The sequence below is a fragment of the Odocoileus virginianus genome, chromosome 16, assembly GCF_023699985.2.
Source record: "Odocoileus virginianus isolate 20LAN1187 ecotype Illinois chromosome 16, Ovbor_1.2, whole genome shotgun sequence".
In the NCBI taxonomy this organism is placed as follows: Eukaryota; Metazoa; Chordata; class Mammalia; order Artiodactyla; family Cervidae; genus Odocoileus; species Odocoileus virginianus.
In genome coordinates, this window is record NC_069689.1 from 58,972,482 (window position 1) to 58,988,176 (window position 15,695).

Genomic DNA, 15,695 nt, shown 5'->3' on the forward strand with positions numbered 1-15,695 from the left:
CAAAGTGGATTCTTAACCACTGGATCACCAGGGAAACCCAACATAGTTTAACTATTAAACAAATGTGGGATTTATTTTTGTGTGAAATACATGTACAAGTTAAATTCTTTGCTACATAGCAGTTGTCCCAACAGCATTTAAGGGGAGGCAAAAGTTTCTTTCTCCGATTGGTGTTAATTGTTCCTAATGTATCAACTTAGATCCATTTGTGAAATTTTTAATCTGGCACCACACAGCTTTTATCATGGTCATTTGTTTTATGTTTTGATTTCTGGTCAGGTGAATTGTCTGTCATTGTTCCATTTTTCCCGTTTCCATCCCCCTTTGCCACAAAATTCTCTGGAGTTCTTACCTCTTGATTTTTGTTTCTGGATGAGTTTTGCAGTAACTTCAGGAAGTCTGACAAAAGGTCTCCCGTGAAATTTCAATGGCCATTGCATGACGTTTAGATACTGGCTTGGAGACTAACATTATTCCCCTCCACCAAGTGCAAGGGTTTATTTATTTACATCGTCATTTACCCAGGACTTCCCTGGCAGTCCAGTAGTTAAGGCTTAGCCTGCCAATGCAGGGAGTATGGGTTTGATCCCTGATTGGGGAGCTAAGATTTTACTTGCCTCTCTGCCGAAAACCAAACCTTAAGAGAGAAGCAATATTGCAGATGTTCTTTGGCTTGCAGGTGAGTCACTCCAGTTCTCTGTATTCACAGTATTCTCCCTGCATCTCTCTCTTCACAGGGCCATCTTAAAGTATGCCAGACATACTGAGTTAGAGACCCACCCTCCTCCAGTATTACCTCATCGTAATTACAGCTGAAACAATTCTGTTTTCCAAATAAGATTACATTCTGGATACATTCTTTTTTGAGGGGATCACAGCTCAGCCCCGTAACATTGACTGACCCACATGCTTCTCCCCACCCCAAGTCCCCAGATCTGTATTTTACTACCTTCCCTTCCGGTCGAGTCTTGCCTTCCCTGCCCAGGTCCCTTCTTTCTGTCTGAATCTTACTGACTGATAGCCCTGTCCCCACCATTGTGCCCTCAGCTGACCTTTCGTGTCCTCACCAGGCATGATGACCTGAAGGCGATGCTGGACACCAACAAGGATTCCCTCAAGCTGGAGGCCATGAAGAGAATTGTGGCGGTGAGGGGGTCAGAGGGGATCCCTTGGGGGAGGAGCTTGAGGATCCAGGAGCCCTCCTTGGCTGCTTGTGGACCTTCCCCCAGTGAGTGCTGGCATCTCCCTTCTCGTTCTCCCCCTACCCTGACCCCACCACCCAGATGATTGCCAGGGGAAAGAACGCCTCAGACCTGTTCCCCGCTGTGGTGAAGAACGTGGCCTGTAAGAACATAGAGGTGAGTGCTACCAGGGAGGGGTCTCCCATGTCCACTTCCAGGAGTAAACTGGGGCTAGTTGGGGATGAGAAAGGGGACAGCCCAGTCCCTAGAGGTCCAATCCGCTCAGAATGTCCCTGGTCCAGGAAAAGACCCCTCCCAGATGTCCCTAAACCAGATGTGGATCAGCATGACGGGGCCTGGGTGCTTTCCCTGTGGACCGCAGCCACCCGGGGTGAGGACATATCTCAGGGCAGGGGCACCAGTCCCTGCGGAGAAACCCCCTCTTCCCCAGGTGAAGAAGCTCGTCTACGTGTACCTGGTGCGCTACGCCGAGGAGCAGCAAGACTTAGCCCTGCTGTCTATCTCCACCTTCCAGCGTGGCCTGAAGGTCAGAGGTCTCCATTTGCCTCCCTGGGGTCTGGGCCTTGATGGGTCTGTATTGGAGGTGTGGACTTATTCACAACCTAAAAGTTGAGAGTTAGGTTTCATTAGGTGGGAGTTTTTAGGACTTCAAGCCTAGGAGGCAGCAACTAAGTAACCCTGACAGAACTGCTCCAAGGAGGCGAGGGGAGGAGTCAGGTTATATAGAAGTTTTGCAACAAAGGGCAGGTGGTCTAACATCAAAAGACAGTTGTTAATGAAAGAAAATCAGATAACCCAGGTTAAGGAGTTGGGTGCTTTTCTGTGTATGGGAAGATGCAAGAGTCTGGGCTTATGGAAATCGTCCCTTTGAAAGGCACCTCAGCTATCTGGGGCCAGTATCCTGCGTTTCCATATCCTGAGTTTCTCCAGGCCTCACATGGGAAGTGGCTGCAGTCTGATGGCTGCTAGATGGCAGGTGTTCTTTCTTCCTGAGTTCCCTCAGGGATCACCAGCTCACTGTCCATGGTGGCTGCAATTGCCGATGACTGTGACATCCTTTGTTTACTGATAGGGCAGGAAATAAATTCCATTTGTCAGAGGAGTGGGCCCAGGGAGAGGTCTGAGTTCAGGGGTTGGGGGGGGGGGGGGTCAGGCTCTGGAGGGCCTTTCCTACCTGCCTAAAGTCAGGAGAGTCAGAGGAGCCTGTGCTAATGGCTGCCTCAACTATGACTCACTTGAGCTCCTGACACTGGCCTTCACCCTACTGATGTTAAGGGATTCAGGCCCACAGCCAGGCAGAAGTCAGCCTTCTTAAGACAGAGGAATGTGTGGGGAGCCCGCTGACCTGCATTCCTCACCTCTGGGTGTCAGAGCCTTGGCACTTGCTGGCTCACCTGGTTTGAGTATCTGCTAGAAACGATGGCTTTGGAACCTTTTCACCTGAAACTGGGTGAGGAGGACAAAAGGGTTTATTGGAAACAAGTGAGCTCCATGGAGAGGAAAACCACAAAGCTCTCCAAGCTGGAGAGCGGCCTCAGATGTGGAGACTGGGTTTGACAGGCTGCAGAGAGAACATAAAGATAAGACCATTCCATTTTCAGTAAGGTTAGTACAGCCAGTGATTCCCTGAAAGCAGGAACAAGTTGGTTATTCTGTTTAGCACCAGAAGAAATAATTGACTTGTCTTAAATGCCCCAGTGTATGTAAAAAATCCACCTTTAAAGAGCTGGATCAGGACTTCCCTGGTGGTCCAGTGGATAAGATTCTGCCTTCCCAATGCAGGGGACATGGGTTGGATCCCTGTACTGAAAACTAAGATCCTGCATGCCCTATGGCGTGGCCTCAAATTAAAAAAAAAAAAAATATATATATATATATGTGTGTGTGTGTGTGTGTGTGTGTGTGTGTATTTAAAGACCTGGATCACTTTTGTGGCAATAAAATGCCCTTTGAGGCAGGTAGAAACTGAATCACTTAAGAGAAGGGACAGTGGGAAGATTTGAGTCCTTTTGTATGCATTGGAGACTGACCCCTCACACACACACACACACACACACACATTTAAACTGAATATTCTCATCTTTTGTATGTTAAATGCAAGCATGATAATCTCCACTGGGTGCTTTTGTGGTTAGGATAAGATATCTCCAGGATAAAGAAGTCAGCATCACCGTCTTTCTATTTTTTGTCCAATCAGACTCTCCAGCTCTGATTACAGCCATTAACTCCTCTAGTCTTTCCACACATTTAGTTCTGATTCCTGAAAGGTCTGCTCATCTTTTCCTGTTTAGCTGATTCCGTACGTTAGCTGAGCAGACTGAGTTGACTGCCCAAACTGGGGGCTTAACCCCTGGTAGAGTCTGCTCTGGCCAGCCGGAGGTGATGGCAAAGTCTGCTCCTCTGAGGTGGGGCAGAAAGCCTGAGCACTTGCATCTTCCATTCTTTCATTCAGCAAATACTTGGGTATCTCTATGCCTCACACTGTGTTAGGGGTTTTTGTTGTTTGTTTTAAATTTTTTGGCCACATCGCAAGGCATGGGGGATCTTAGTTCCCCCATCAAGGATAGAACCCTTGCCCCCAGCGGTGGAAACAAGGAGTCTTGACTACTGGACCACCAGGGAAGTTCTTGTGCTAGGTTATTTTTTAACAAGTCAAAACCATATGATCTCTCTCTCTCTTTCAGATTGGTTTAATTGGGATTAAAATCGTTTTATAAGAACCATTCTGAACATTTTGCACAAATTTTTACATTGACCTGAAGTTTCCACATTCTACCCTTTTTAGAAAACCAGAGCTCATTTAGTTCAACTCAGTGCAGTGATTTCTCTAGGACAATAGTCAGCAAACTTCTGTATCCAGCCAGGTGATAGTAGTTTAGGCTGTGCAGACCGTCTAATCTCAACCGTGCAACAACTCAACTTTGCCCTTGTATTTTAATAGAATGAAAGCAGCGATGAATGACTGTGCATGACTGGGTTTGAATTCATGTTTTTAAAAATATTTGACTCTGCCAGGTCTTAGTGGCAGCATATGGGATCTAGTTCCCTGACCAGGGGTTGAACCCAGGCCTCCTGCATTGGGAGCTCAGAGTCTTAGCCACTGGACTACCAGGGGAGTCCCTGAATACATTTTTATTTATTAAAAAAGGCAGAAGACACATTTGGCTTGTGGACTGTAATATGCCAACCTTTGCTCTAGAACATCTCTGACAGGTCATCTCCAGTGGTACAGACCTACTCCTTCATAAGGCAGTTCCATCTTAAGACAACTACCACTGTTTTTCATTTTTATTTTTATTGAAATATAGACAATTCACAATGTTAAATTAGTTTCAGGTGTATAATACATTGATTCAACATTTGTGTGGCTAATACTCCATTTAAATGTATTTCAAAATATTAGCCATATCCCCTGTGCTGTACAATATATTCTTTTAGCTTTTTATTTTATACATAGTATTAATACTTTGTACCTTTTAATTCCTTACCCCATCTTGCTTCTCCTCACCACCCCCACCCCCACTCATAACAACTAGTTTGTTCTCTATGAGGCATTTCTGTTCTGTCATACTCATTCATTTGTTTAATGAAAACATACCCAGAATATATACCCAAGAGTGATATTGCTGGATCATATGAAAGTTCTGTTTTAGCTTTTTGAGGAACCTTCACACTGTTCTCCACAGTTGCTGTGCTAATTTACATTCCCACCAGCAGTGTACAAAGGTTCCCTTTTTGCCACATCCTCACCAACACTTGTTATTTGTTGGCTTTCTAATGACAGCCATTCTGATAGATGTGAAGTAATTGTAACTTTTTAAAAACCATTATACTGTGTTGAAACGTCTATCACCTTAATTTTTAAAAATTTATATCAGATCCACCAAAGGCATAAAGAAGATTATTCATATGTGTGCATTTATTCTCTTACTACTTATTTATGTGTTCCTAAGTAATGTATAATACTGTTTTATAAACACCATCTTCTATGTGTTCCTCTAAAATTCACTTTCTTTTTGTTATTATTGTTTAGGGGGCTCTTCTGCACAATAGTGCCAACCTTTTCTGTCAGCCCAGACTAAGACTCTGTTTGCTTTGCAGCCGGCTAATGTTGTTGACTCAATTCTGACAAACCTCCGATTGGCAAGCAGATAATCCAGGTGTCCCTATATCCTGTCTTTATGAAGTTGGTTCCTTGAATCCCCTGTAAGACCCTTCTGTATTTCATTGTTTAGGCTTAGCACAAGATCCAAGCCAGGGTGGATCTGAACCTTAGTATTGTCCTCCTGGTTTTATGTCTTCCTCTAAGATGTTGATAAGCTATTCCAACCAGGGCAACAGACTAAATCCCATGTATCATGTTTCCAGGTTGACACTGATCTGCTAGTAAATCTTCCCCAAGTATTACATTTTACCAAACTGTGGATCCACCTAATTGCAGTCAGCTGGTATTTTTCCATCTTGTTAGGAAGGATCTCAACTGCAAAAAAAATTTCTTAATACCTTCTATGTGCAAAGGGCTGTGGTTATCTAGAGATAAAATAGACATGAATTCTGCTCTTAAAATGCTTATGTAGTAAATGAAACAAAAGGCCTACATCAAAAATGGCAGTCTAGGAAATGCTATGAGAGACCCCCACAGTGCTTTCCTGAAATCAAGATATATAGTATTAATATATGCCAGCCTAATTACCCTACTAAAAGGGAAAGGGGTTTTCTGGGGAGTAACTTCCTGTTCAATCCATAATCATTTCCAAATGTTAAAAAAAAAACAAAAACGGAAAATAGGTTTTAGCAGTGGATATGATTTGACTTGACTCTAAGAAAATACAGATTCCTGCTTTTAAAATAAGTGCTTTGAAGAACTTCCCTGGGGGTCCGGTGTTTAAGACTCCGGACTTCCAATGCAGGGTGTCTGAGTTCCATCTCAGTTGGGGGAGATCCCGAATGTAGCAACAAAGATCCAGTGCAACCAAATAAATAAAGTAAAATCATGACTTCATAAGATATTTTAAAAATAAAGTGCTTTGAAACCTCCTTTTTATTTTATTTTTTAAAGTTTAATTTTTTTTCCATTTATTTTTATTAGTTGGAAGCTAATTACTTTACAATATTGAAGTGGGTTTTGTCATACATTGACATGAATCAGCCATGGAGTTACATGTATTCCCCATCCCGATCCCCCCCCCCCCCCCCCGCCCCCACCTCCCTCTCCACCCGGTTCCTTTGGGTCTTCCCAGTGCACCAGGCCCGAGTACTTGTCTCATGCATCCACCCTGGGCTGGTGATCTGTTTCACTATAGATAATATACATGTTTTGATGCTGTTCTCTCAAAACATCCCACCCTTGCCTTCTCCCACAGAGTCCAAAAGTCTGTTCTGTACATCTGTGTCTCTTTTTCTGTTTTGCATATAGGGTTATCATTACCATCTTTCTGAAACCTCCTTTTTAAAAATCAATTCTGGAATTTTAGCAAGGATTACCATCATTTTCACCTGTAATTCTGTGGCTCTCCTCTTTCTCCATTTTAGAAACTCATGGTAGCCCCTACTCTTTAGTGTTCCAGGACCTCTTCCTTTGCCCACTGTCCTTCAAGATGAACAGTAATTTACATCTGCTGCTGCTCTCATAATCTCATGATTACAGTATACTCTGTCTAAGGCTCTTCTCAGGTGTCTTCTTGTTCAGTTGCTCAGTTGTGTCCAACTCTTTGCTACCCCATAGACTATAGCATGCCAGGCATCCCTGTCCTTCACCATCTCCCAGAGCTTGCTCAAACTTATGTCCATTGAGTCGGTGATGCCATCCAACCATCTTGTCCTCTGTTATCCCCTTCTCTTTCTGTCCTCAATCTTTCCCAGCATCAGGGTCTTTTCCTGTGAGTTGGCTCTTCTCATCAGGTGGCCAAAGTATTGTAGCTTCAGCTTCAGCATCAGTCCTTCCAATGAATATTCAGGATTGATTTCCTTTAGGATTGACTGGTTTATCTCCTTGCAGTGCAAGGGACTCTCAAGAGTCTTCTCCAACACCATAGTTCAGAAGCATCTATTCTCTGGCACTCAGGCTTCTTTATGGTCCAACTCTCACATGCATATATGGCAACTGGAAAAACCATAGCTTTGACTATATGGACCTTTGTCGGTAAAGTAATGTCTCTGCTTTTTAACATGCTGTCTAGGTTTGTCATAGCTTTGTCATGAATTTGTCAAATTTATGTCTAAGTTTGACACAGCTTTTGTCAAAGCTTTGTCATAGCTTTTCTTTCAAGGAGCAAGCGTCTTTTAATTTCATGGCTGCAGTCACCATCTGCAATGATTTTGGAGCCCAAGAAAATGAAGTCTCTCACTATTTCCATTGTTTCCCCATCTATTTGCCATGAAGTGATGGGACTGGATGCCATGATCTTGGTTTTTTGAATGTTGAGTTTTAAGCCAGTTTTTTCACTCTCCTCTTTAACCTTCATCAAGAGACTCTTTAGTTCCTCTTTGCTTTCTGCCATAAGGGTGGTGGCTGTCTCTGAGGTTATTGATATTTCTCCTGGCAACTCTTTTTTTTTTCCATTTATTTTTATTAGTTGGAGGCTAATTACTTTACAACATTGCAGTGGTTTTTGTCATACATTGAAATGAATTAGCCATAGATTTACATGTATTCCCCATCCCGGTCCCCCCTCCCACCTCCCTCTCCACCTCATCCCTCTGGGTCTTCCCAGTGCACCAGGCCCGAGCACTTGTCTCATGCATCCAACCTGGGCTGGTGATCTGTTTCACCCTAGATATACATGTTTCGATGCTGTTCTCTTGAAACATCCCACCCTCGCCTTCTCCCACAGAGTCCACAAGTCTGCTCTATACATCTGAGTCTCTTTTTCTTGTTCTGCATATAGGGTTATCGTTACCATCTTTCTAAATTCCATATATATGTGTTGGTATACTGTAATGGTCTTTATCTTTCTGGCTTACTTCGCTCTGTATAATGGGCTCCAGTTTCACCCATCTCATTAGAACTGATTCAAATGAATTCTTTTTAATGGCTGAGTAATATTCCATGGTGTATATGTACCACAGCTTCCTCATCCGTTCGTCTGCTGATGGGCATCCTGGCAACTCTTGATTCCAGCTTGTGCTTCATTGAGCCCAGCATTTTGGATGATGTATTCTGTATACCAGTTAAATAAGCAGGGTGACAATACATAGCCTTGATGTACTCCTTTCAGGTGTCTATAGGATGCAATAGGTGCAAAGAGGAGGGGCTTACACACCTATTCTCTTTTAAACACATGGAGGAAGGAGAAGAGCAGCTTTTGAGAGTTTGCTGGGAGAGAAGACTGAAAGGGTGAACTTTAAAAGAATATTTATTTGTCTGTGCTGGGTCTTAGTTGCAGCATGCAGGATCTAGTTCTCCAACCAGGGATCAAACCTGGGCCCCTGCATTGAGAGCACAGTCTCTGGACCACCAGGGAAGTCCCTGAAAGGATGAACTCTTGGGAAGGGAGAGCAGGTTGCATTTGGGCAGTCTCCACCATAAACTCAAACAGCCTCCTAGTCTGCACACACTCCTGAGAACCGAGGTGCTTCAGGAATCTTAGGCATTCGGAAAGTGTCGCTCTCCCTGAAAATGAAGCAGCCCCATGCCACATCCCTCCAGATACCAGATTTCTGCTGCAGGGCCCCCCAGGCACCCAGCACCAGCACCTCATCATCTAGGCTCAAGACAGGAGACAGGGAAACAAGAGTGGGTGGCAATCAGGGACAGTGAGTTCCCCTCCCATCAGGGCACCCGCTGCCCTCCCATGGCTCTGCCTCTGTCACCTCTGCCCTAGGACCCCAACCAGCTGATTCGCGCCAGTGCCCTCCGCGTCCTGTCTAGCATCCGTGTGCCCATCATCGTGCCCATCATGATGCTGGCCATCAAGGAAGCTGCCTCAGATATGTCTCCCTATGTGCGGAAAACGGCTGCCCACGCCATCCCTAAGCTCTACAGGTATGCCCCAAGCCACTGCCCATCCCTGGCCTCTCCCAGTCTTGAAGGCCGCTTTTGTTGTTTATTGTTTTTAAGTCTTTAGGTGGTTTAAGGCAGTTTGGGGAACAGACAGAGAAGGACATAGGGAGCAGTGGCTCACACCTCTTGATGAATAGGGTTGGGGGGAGGGAGGGGAGCCCAGCCAGTATGGGGAAGACTGGAGAGGAGGGAGGGGCAAACAACAGTTTCTCCCTCAGTTTGGATTCTGACCAGAAGGACCAGCTGATAGAGGTCATCGAGAAGCTTCTGGCTGACAAGACCACGGTGTGTATATGGACGCACAGAGGTGGGTGATGGAAAGGTGCCAGGCCGAGCCCCTTCCGTCCTTCTGTTAATGCACTCCTGCCTATGTGGGTTCCCCAGCTGGTGGCGGGCAGCGTGGTGATGGCCTTCGAGGAGGTGTGCCCTGAGCGCATCGACCTGATCCACAAGAACTACCGGAAGCTCTGTAACCTGCTCATCGACGTGGAGGAGTGGGGCCAGGTGGTCATCATCAGCATGCTCACCCGCTATGCCCGCACGCAGTTCCTCAGCCCCACGCAGAACGTGAGTGGCCCGGACCCCCAGGCGTGACTGCGACCCGCGCCCTAGCAGAATGGGTAGGAGGGCCTCCAGGAGGAGGTGTCCCCTGCCCCACCCGCCTGTTCCGCACCACTCCCACCCAATCCCCAGGAATCTCTGCTGGAGGAGAACCCTGAGAAAGCCTTCTATGGCTCCGAGGAGGATGAGGCCAAGGGCCCGGGGTCTGAGGAGGCAGCCTCCACGGCGCTGCCCGCTCGGAAGCCCTATGTCATGGACCCCGACCACCGGCTGCTGCTGCGCAACACGAAGCCGCTCTTGCAGAGCCGCAGCGCCGCCGTGGTGATGGCCGTGGCGCAGCTTTACTTCCACCTGGCGCCCAAGGCAGAGGTGGGCGTTATCGCCAAGGCCCTTGTGCGCCTGCTGAGGAGCCACAGGTGCGTGCCCGCCCCGCCCACACCCCAACCACGCCACACCCACGGCCCAGCCACGCCTGGAGGGGTCCGCCTCTCCCCTTCCACCTACCTAGAGTGCGGCGCCCTCCATCCCAGCCCACCGGCCCCTCCACACTGACTCCAGTCCCGCCCTCCTCCCACCTTCCCCGACACCCGCCCCTCCTCCCTCCTCTCGGGCCCACCTCCCTTCCCCGCCCGCGCCTCCTGCCCTGGCCCTGGCCTAGGGACCGGGTTCCTCTGCTGCTCCTCTCCGCAGTGAAGTGCAGTACGTGGTGCTCCAGAACGTGGCCACCATGTCCATCAAGCGCCGGGTGAGCACGTGACCCCGGCCTGCCTTCGCGGTCCGACAGGTGGCTCTGCCGGGCAGGGGCGCTGGGGAAGGCAGGATGGGATGATGCCTTGGCGGTGTGGAGCATGGGAGGGGGAGACCCTAAATGCAGATGGAGGTGCAAGACCCGGATCCCCGAGGCGGAAGCCCTGATGAAGGAAGATAGGGTAGGAGCTGAGGGGGCAGAAAGAACTGACAGTGGAAGACAGTTTAGGGGCAGGAAGGACGCTGGGCTCTGGGATGGGGGAGGGTGCGCAGGGAGGGGGGCTCTCTGGAGGAGAAGGAGGGCTGTGGTGGAGCCCCCTGGGACCACCTCTCTTGTGCCAGGGTATGTTTGAGCCGTACCTGAAGAGCTTCTACATCAGGTCCACTGACCCCACCCAAATCAAGATCCTGAAGGTGAGTGACGGACAGTCATGCCTGTGGCCTTAATGAAAGGGTTAAGGAAAGCACAGATGGACTTCCCTGGTGGTCCGGTGGTTAAGAATCTGCCTTGCAATGCAGGGGACGCAGGTTTGAACCCTGGTCAGGAAACTAAGATTCCACATGCCACAGGGCAACTAAGCCTGCCATGCCACAACTAAGACCTGATGCACCCAAATGAATAAATATTAAAAACAAATGAAAGCACAGAAAGCCCACTGGCACCCCCTGCCCCTTTTCTGCCTCCCTGCAGCTGGAAGTGTTGACTAACCTCGCCAATGAGACCAACATTCCTACTGTCCTCCGGGAATTCCAGGTACTGGCCAGGGATCAGCTTGTAGCCTGAGAGGCCCATGAGAGTTGCTCCGTAGCTCCTTATGCTCAGTGAGAATCATCTTGGTGGGTTAAATCTTCTCTTTAGAACCCAAAGTGGAGAAATTGTTATTTCACGTCCCTTCCCAATCCCTTCTGTTGGCTTTGGGTCAGGGAGTCTCCGGGTAATGGATGAGGGTGTCATTCCTTTCCCCAGAGTTTAGTCTCTGGCATGATCAGGTAACAGCTTTCCGGAAGGTCACCCTCAAGTCTGCAGAGTCACTGCAGAGTCAAGTCTGAGGGATCACCACCTTCTGGGGCTCACTCTGTGGTGGCCTCCCGCAGACCTACATTCGCAGCATGGACAAGGACTTTGTGGCAGCCACCATCCAGGCCATTGGGCGCTGCGCAACTAACATAGGCCGAGTCCGCGACACCTGCCTCAACGGCCTGGTGCAGCTGCTGTCCAACCGTGATGGTCAGTGTTTGTCTGTCTGCATGTCCAGCTTTGATGACTAGTGGGTGCTGCCTGCATGTCTGACTGATGGCCAGCAGGTATTCTCCTGTCTGGCCAGCGACAGTTCGTGTTCATCAGTCCGTCGGCCTCAGTTTGTATCCTCATACCCGTGCCTCTCTGAGGGCCACTGGGGAAGTACAGGAGGTTGAGGAGCGGAGCCAAGGGCCTGGGGGCATTGCAGGTGTGTCTGCCCAGTGTGTGTGACCATGTGACTGTCCTGGGCTCGTTTCCTGTTCCACAGAGCTTGTGGTCGCAGAGTCAGTGGTGGTTATCAAGAAGCTGCTGCAAATGCAGCCAGCCCAGCATGGAGAGATCATCAAACACTTGGCGAAGCTCACAGACAACATCCAGGTAAGGGGGCAACCCCACTGGCTTCCCCAACCCAGGATCCTCCCCGTAATTTTAAGCCCCTATAATTAGGGACTTCCTTGGTGGTCCAGTGGTTAAGAATCCGGCTTGCAAGGCAGGGTACCCGGGTTTGATCCCTGGTTGGGGAACTAAGGTCCCACATGCCAAGGGGCAACTAACTCTGTTCACCACAACTAACGAGCCTGTGCCCTGCAACAAAGGATCCTGCATGATGCAAATGAAGATCCCACATGCCACAACCAAAGACCCAATGCAGCCAAATAAATGAGTTCTTTTAAAAAAGATCCTCTAATTAAATTGGCTTTAATAAAAATCAAAAAGAAAAAGAAGAAAATCAGGGGCTTCCCTAGTGGCTCAGACAGTAAAGAATCCACCTGCAATGCAGGTGACCCAGGTTCGATCCCTGGGTGGAGAAGATCCCCTGGAGAAGAGAATGGCTATCCACTCCAGTATTCTTGCCTGGAGAATTCTATGGACAGAGGAGCCTGGCAGGCTATAGACCATGGGGTCTCGAAGAGTTCGGACATGACTGAGTGATTAACACTTTCACTTTTTTAATTAAAAAAATCAACTTCCAAACCTTTTCTACTGGCTTGGAAGGTCTTTGGGTGGGAGAAGGGGAAAGATGAGACCATGTGACCCTGGTTTGCCTTCCCTTTGGGGACCCCTTGGTGAGCTCCAGCCTGGTCCACAATCATGTTTTCTCTAACACTCTGGCTCAGGGTGGCTGGTTGACATGCGAGTGTTTTTGTGTTGCGCTACCAAGTTGAAACATTCAGACAAGGCATTCCTGAAGATTCAGGAAGGATAACATGGCCAGAAATCATCAAGGGTACAGTGGATCCAGAAAGCCAGTCTTTTATACGAAACTGTGACTGAACTTCCAAGGCTCTGTGCATGCTCTCGAAACCCTGGGGAAGAGGGGAGATGCTGCCTGAGAAATGCCCACCTAGTATTTTCTCTCCCATCACCTCCCACTCCCATTTCTAGAGAAGCGAGCATAGATGGGAGGAGTGCTGGCTCCCTGGCAGGCCACATGCCCACCTGCATTCCCACACCTTCCGCAGTCATGACTCCTCTCCCACCCGCACAGGTGCCCATGGCCCGAGCCAGCATCCTGTGGCTCATTGGCGAGTACTGTGAGCACGTCCCCAGGATCGCACCTGACGTCCTGAGAAAGATGGCCAAATCCTTCACTGCCGAGGAGGACATTGTCAAGCTGCAGGTCATCAACCTGGCAGCCAAGCTCTACCTGACCAACTCAAAGCAGGTACTGGTTGAGAGAAGCCCCTCAAAGCCCTCTGGGCCCCAGAAGCGGCCCAGGTAGTGTTATGTGGGTCCTCACCAGGTAGCATGGACTTGAGTACCTCTTTCTTTTTGTCAGTTTTTTCATTGTGTATTTTCATTAATGTTTATTGGAGTATAGTTGATATATAGTGTCATGTTCATTTCTTCTGTACAGCACAGTGATTCAGTTATACATACATCAGCACCTCTTTCTGGAGAAAGTTCAGGACAGGTGGCTGGTCTGCCCATGTAACCCAGTGTTCCCCAGAGTCCATGACTACTCTGGAGGCCCAAGGGCCTAGTAGAGCTGGTGGCCATGTTGTAGAGACTCTTCTGTGGGGCTGTGACATCCAGTCTGCCAGTGGGAGTGTCCCTACTTGCTGCCTTTGGGATGCTGGGGCCAGAGGGAGGGACCTGCAGTGACAGGCCTTGATGGGAGACCACAGGTCCCAGGAGATGTGGTCTGTCCTCCTCCCAAAGCTTGGTGATGCTTCACCAGTCTATGCCAGCAATAAGGGGGCACAAGCCTGGGTGGTATTGGTGTTCATTGTCATTCCCATGGTGAAATATTATGGGAGGCACCGTAGCCAAGAATACGGCTCAGCTAAGCTGGAATATCAGGATATTAACAGCCTCTTGAGTGTCCAGCATCCTCTGAGATGGTCCCAGGAGACGTTGCTATGAGTCAAGTGTAATGTGCCAGAGCTCTTCAAGGTGCTAGGACACCAGGCGCCATGACAGTTCCCACGCTCACTGCTCTGCTCAGTCAGGCGAGGCAGGGGTTGGCAAACCACCGCCCATAGTCCAAACCTGGCCTGCTGCCTGTTGTTGTAAATAAACTTTTACTGGGCTACAGCCATGTTCATTCATTTGTTTATCGTCTATGGATGTTTTAGCTGCAACAGAGTCCATATGGCCTGCAAAACCTAAAATAGGTCCTCGGCCTTTTGTAGAAACGATTTGGCAACCCTCAGAGCAAACAAAGCATGTGGGCCATCCCCTGGAGGCGGTGACATCTCTGCCGGCCTGAAGGTGGCCTCTTTGCCATCCCATGGAGTCTTTGGATGGTGGTGTTTGTGCATCTTCTGTGACCCACGGTGGACAGGGTGGGCCCCAGGGCCTCCAGCTGGGGGCAGGGCTGTCACATGCGGGGCCTCTTGTCAGGAGCTGGGATGGACAGTGGTCGTGTGGAATCTGTGAGGGGCTGGGTCTGTGGGTGTCAGTATTGTGGGAGAAGCAGATTGGAGGCAAGTTAGAGGGAAGGGCACCACAGGGAAGCCTTGGAACAAATATCTGCGCGCCTCCTTCATGCAAACGGGAGAAAAGAGCAGGTGGGAGGAAGGTCTGAAGAGATGAAGCAGGCTAGGTGGGTGGCTGCTGGGTAGAGGGGGCGTCTGAAAGGCTCAGTACCACACCAGAACCCTGAGCCCCAGCATAGTGATGTCAGCATGTTTGCGTAAGTCTGGGTGTGCCTCCCTAAGTTGTCCCTGTAAGCTTCTTGTGCATTTATTCATGACCATAATTAACATATGTTTCCCGAGTGCCTACCGTGCCTGGCACTGAGCTATGTCCTCGGGTGATGACAACGAGAGAGACATGTTTGCTAGCCTTCAGGTGCTAGCAGCCAAGTAGAGGAGACAGCACACAATGCAGAGCAGTAAGGGCTGCAGTCAGGCTTCCTTGGTGGCTCAGATGGTAGAGAGCCTGCTTGGCAATGCCAGAGACATGAGTTTGATCCCTGGGTCAGGAAGAAGCCCTAGAGAAGGAAATGGCAACCCACTCCAGTATTCTTCCCCGGGAAATCCCATGGATAGAGGAGCCTGGCGGGCTACAGTCCTTGGGGTCACAAAGAGTCGGACATGACTTAGTGACTAAACAACAACAACAAAGGGTACAGTCAGGGTTGGCACAGAGAGCCATGGGTACAGATGGCTTAACCCCTCTCCTAGGCAGGACACAGGGTTCCCGGTCCCCATCAGGGCACCCTGAGTAGGCTGTTCAGGCAGATGGAACCTCCACACACCTTTTATCCTAAGGCCAGTCCTTCAAGGCACAGGCCCCTTAGAATGGTTCTTTGACTCAGTAAAGAGAGCTTTCCTCCTTCCTACCCTCCCTGTCTTTGTCTTTTCTTCCTTCTCAGCCTGTGCTGAGAGTGGTGAATAGGAATTCTCTGTACACCAGGAGGGAGGTGTTTGCATGTGCCCATGGCCATCCTTGCAAAAGAGCAAGGATGCTCCCCTGATCTTAGTACAAGGGTGAC

The 15,695-nt window shown here is 48.8% G+C and overlaps 1 protein-coding gene across 2 annotated transcripts in view; it reads left to right on the top strand.

The window, feature by feature from the left end:
• The window catches only part of AP3B2 (adaptor related protein complex 3 subunit beta 2), a 36,754-nt gene that overhangs the window by 8,193 nt on the left and 12,866 nt on the right, over positions 1–15,695 (top strand). For both annotated transcript variants that reach the window (XM_070478288.1, XM_070478287.1), the window contains exons 2-14: positions 1,071–1,146; positions 1,284–1,358; positions 1,633–1,728; positions 9,026–9,186; positions 9,423–9,489; positions 9,589–9,771; positions 9,898–10,181; positions 10,456–10,510; positions 10,855–10,926; positions 11,204–11,266; positions 11,608–11,740; positions 12,021–12,130; positions 13,242–13,418. In XM_070478288.1, coding sequence (XP_070334389.1) covers positions 1,090–1,146; positions 1,284–1,358; positions 1,633–1,728; positions 9,026–9,186; positions 9,423–9,489; positions 9,589–9,771; positions 9,898–10,181; positions 10,456–10,510; positions 10,855–10,926; positions 11,204–11,266; positions 11,608–11,740; positions 12,021–12,130; positions 13,242–13,418 — 1,533 coding nt within the window. In that variant the 5' untranslated portion in view covers positions 1,071–1,089. The remainder of the gene's footprint in view (positions 1–1,070; positions 1,147–1,283; positions 1,359–1,632; positions 1,729–9,025; positions 9,187–9,422; positions 9,490–9,588; positions 9,772–9,897; positions 10,182–10,455; positions 10,511–10,854; positions 10,927–11,203; positions 11,267–11,607; positions 11,741–12,020; positions 12,131–13,241; positions 13,419–15,695) is intronic.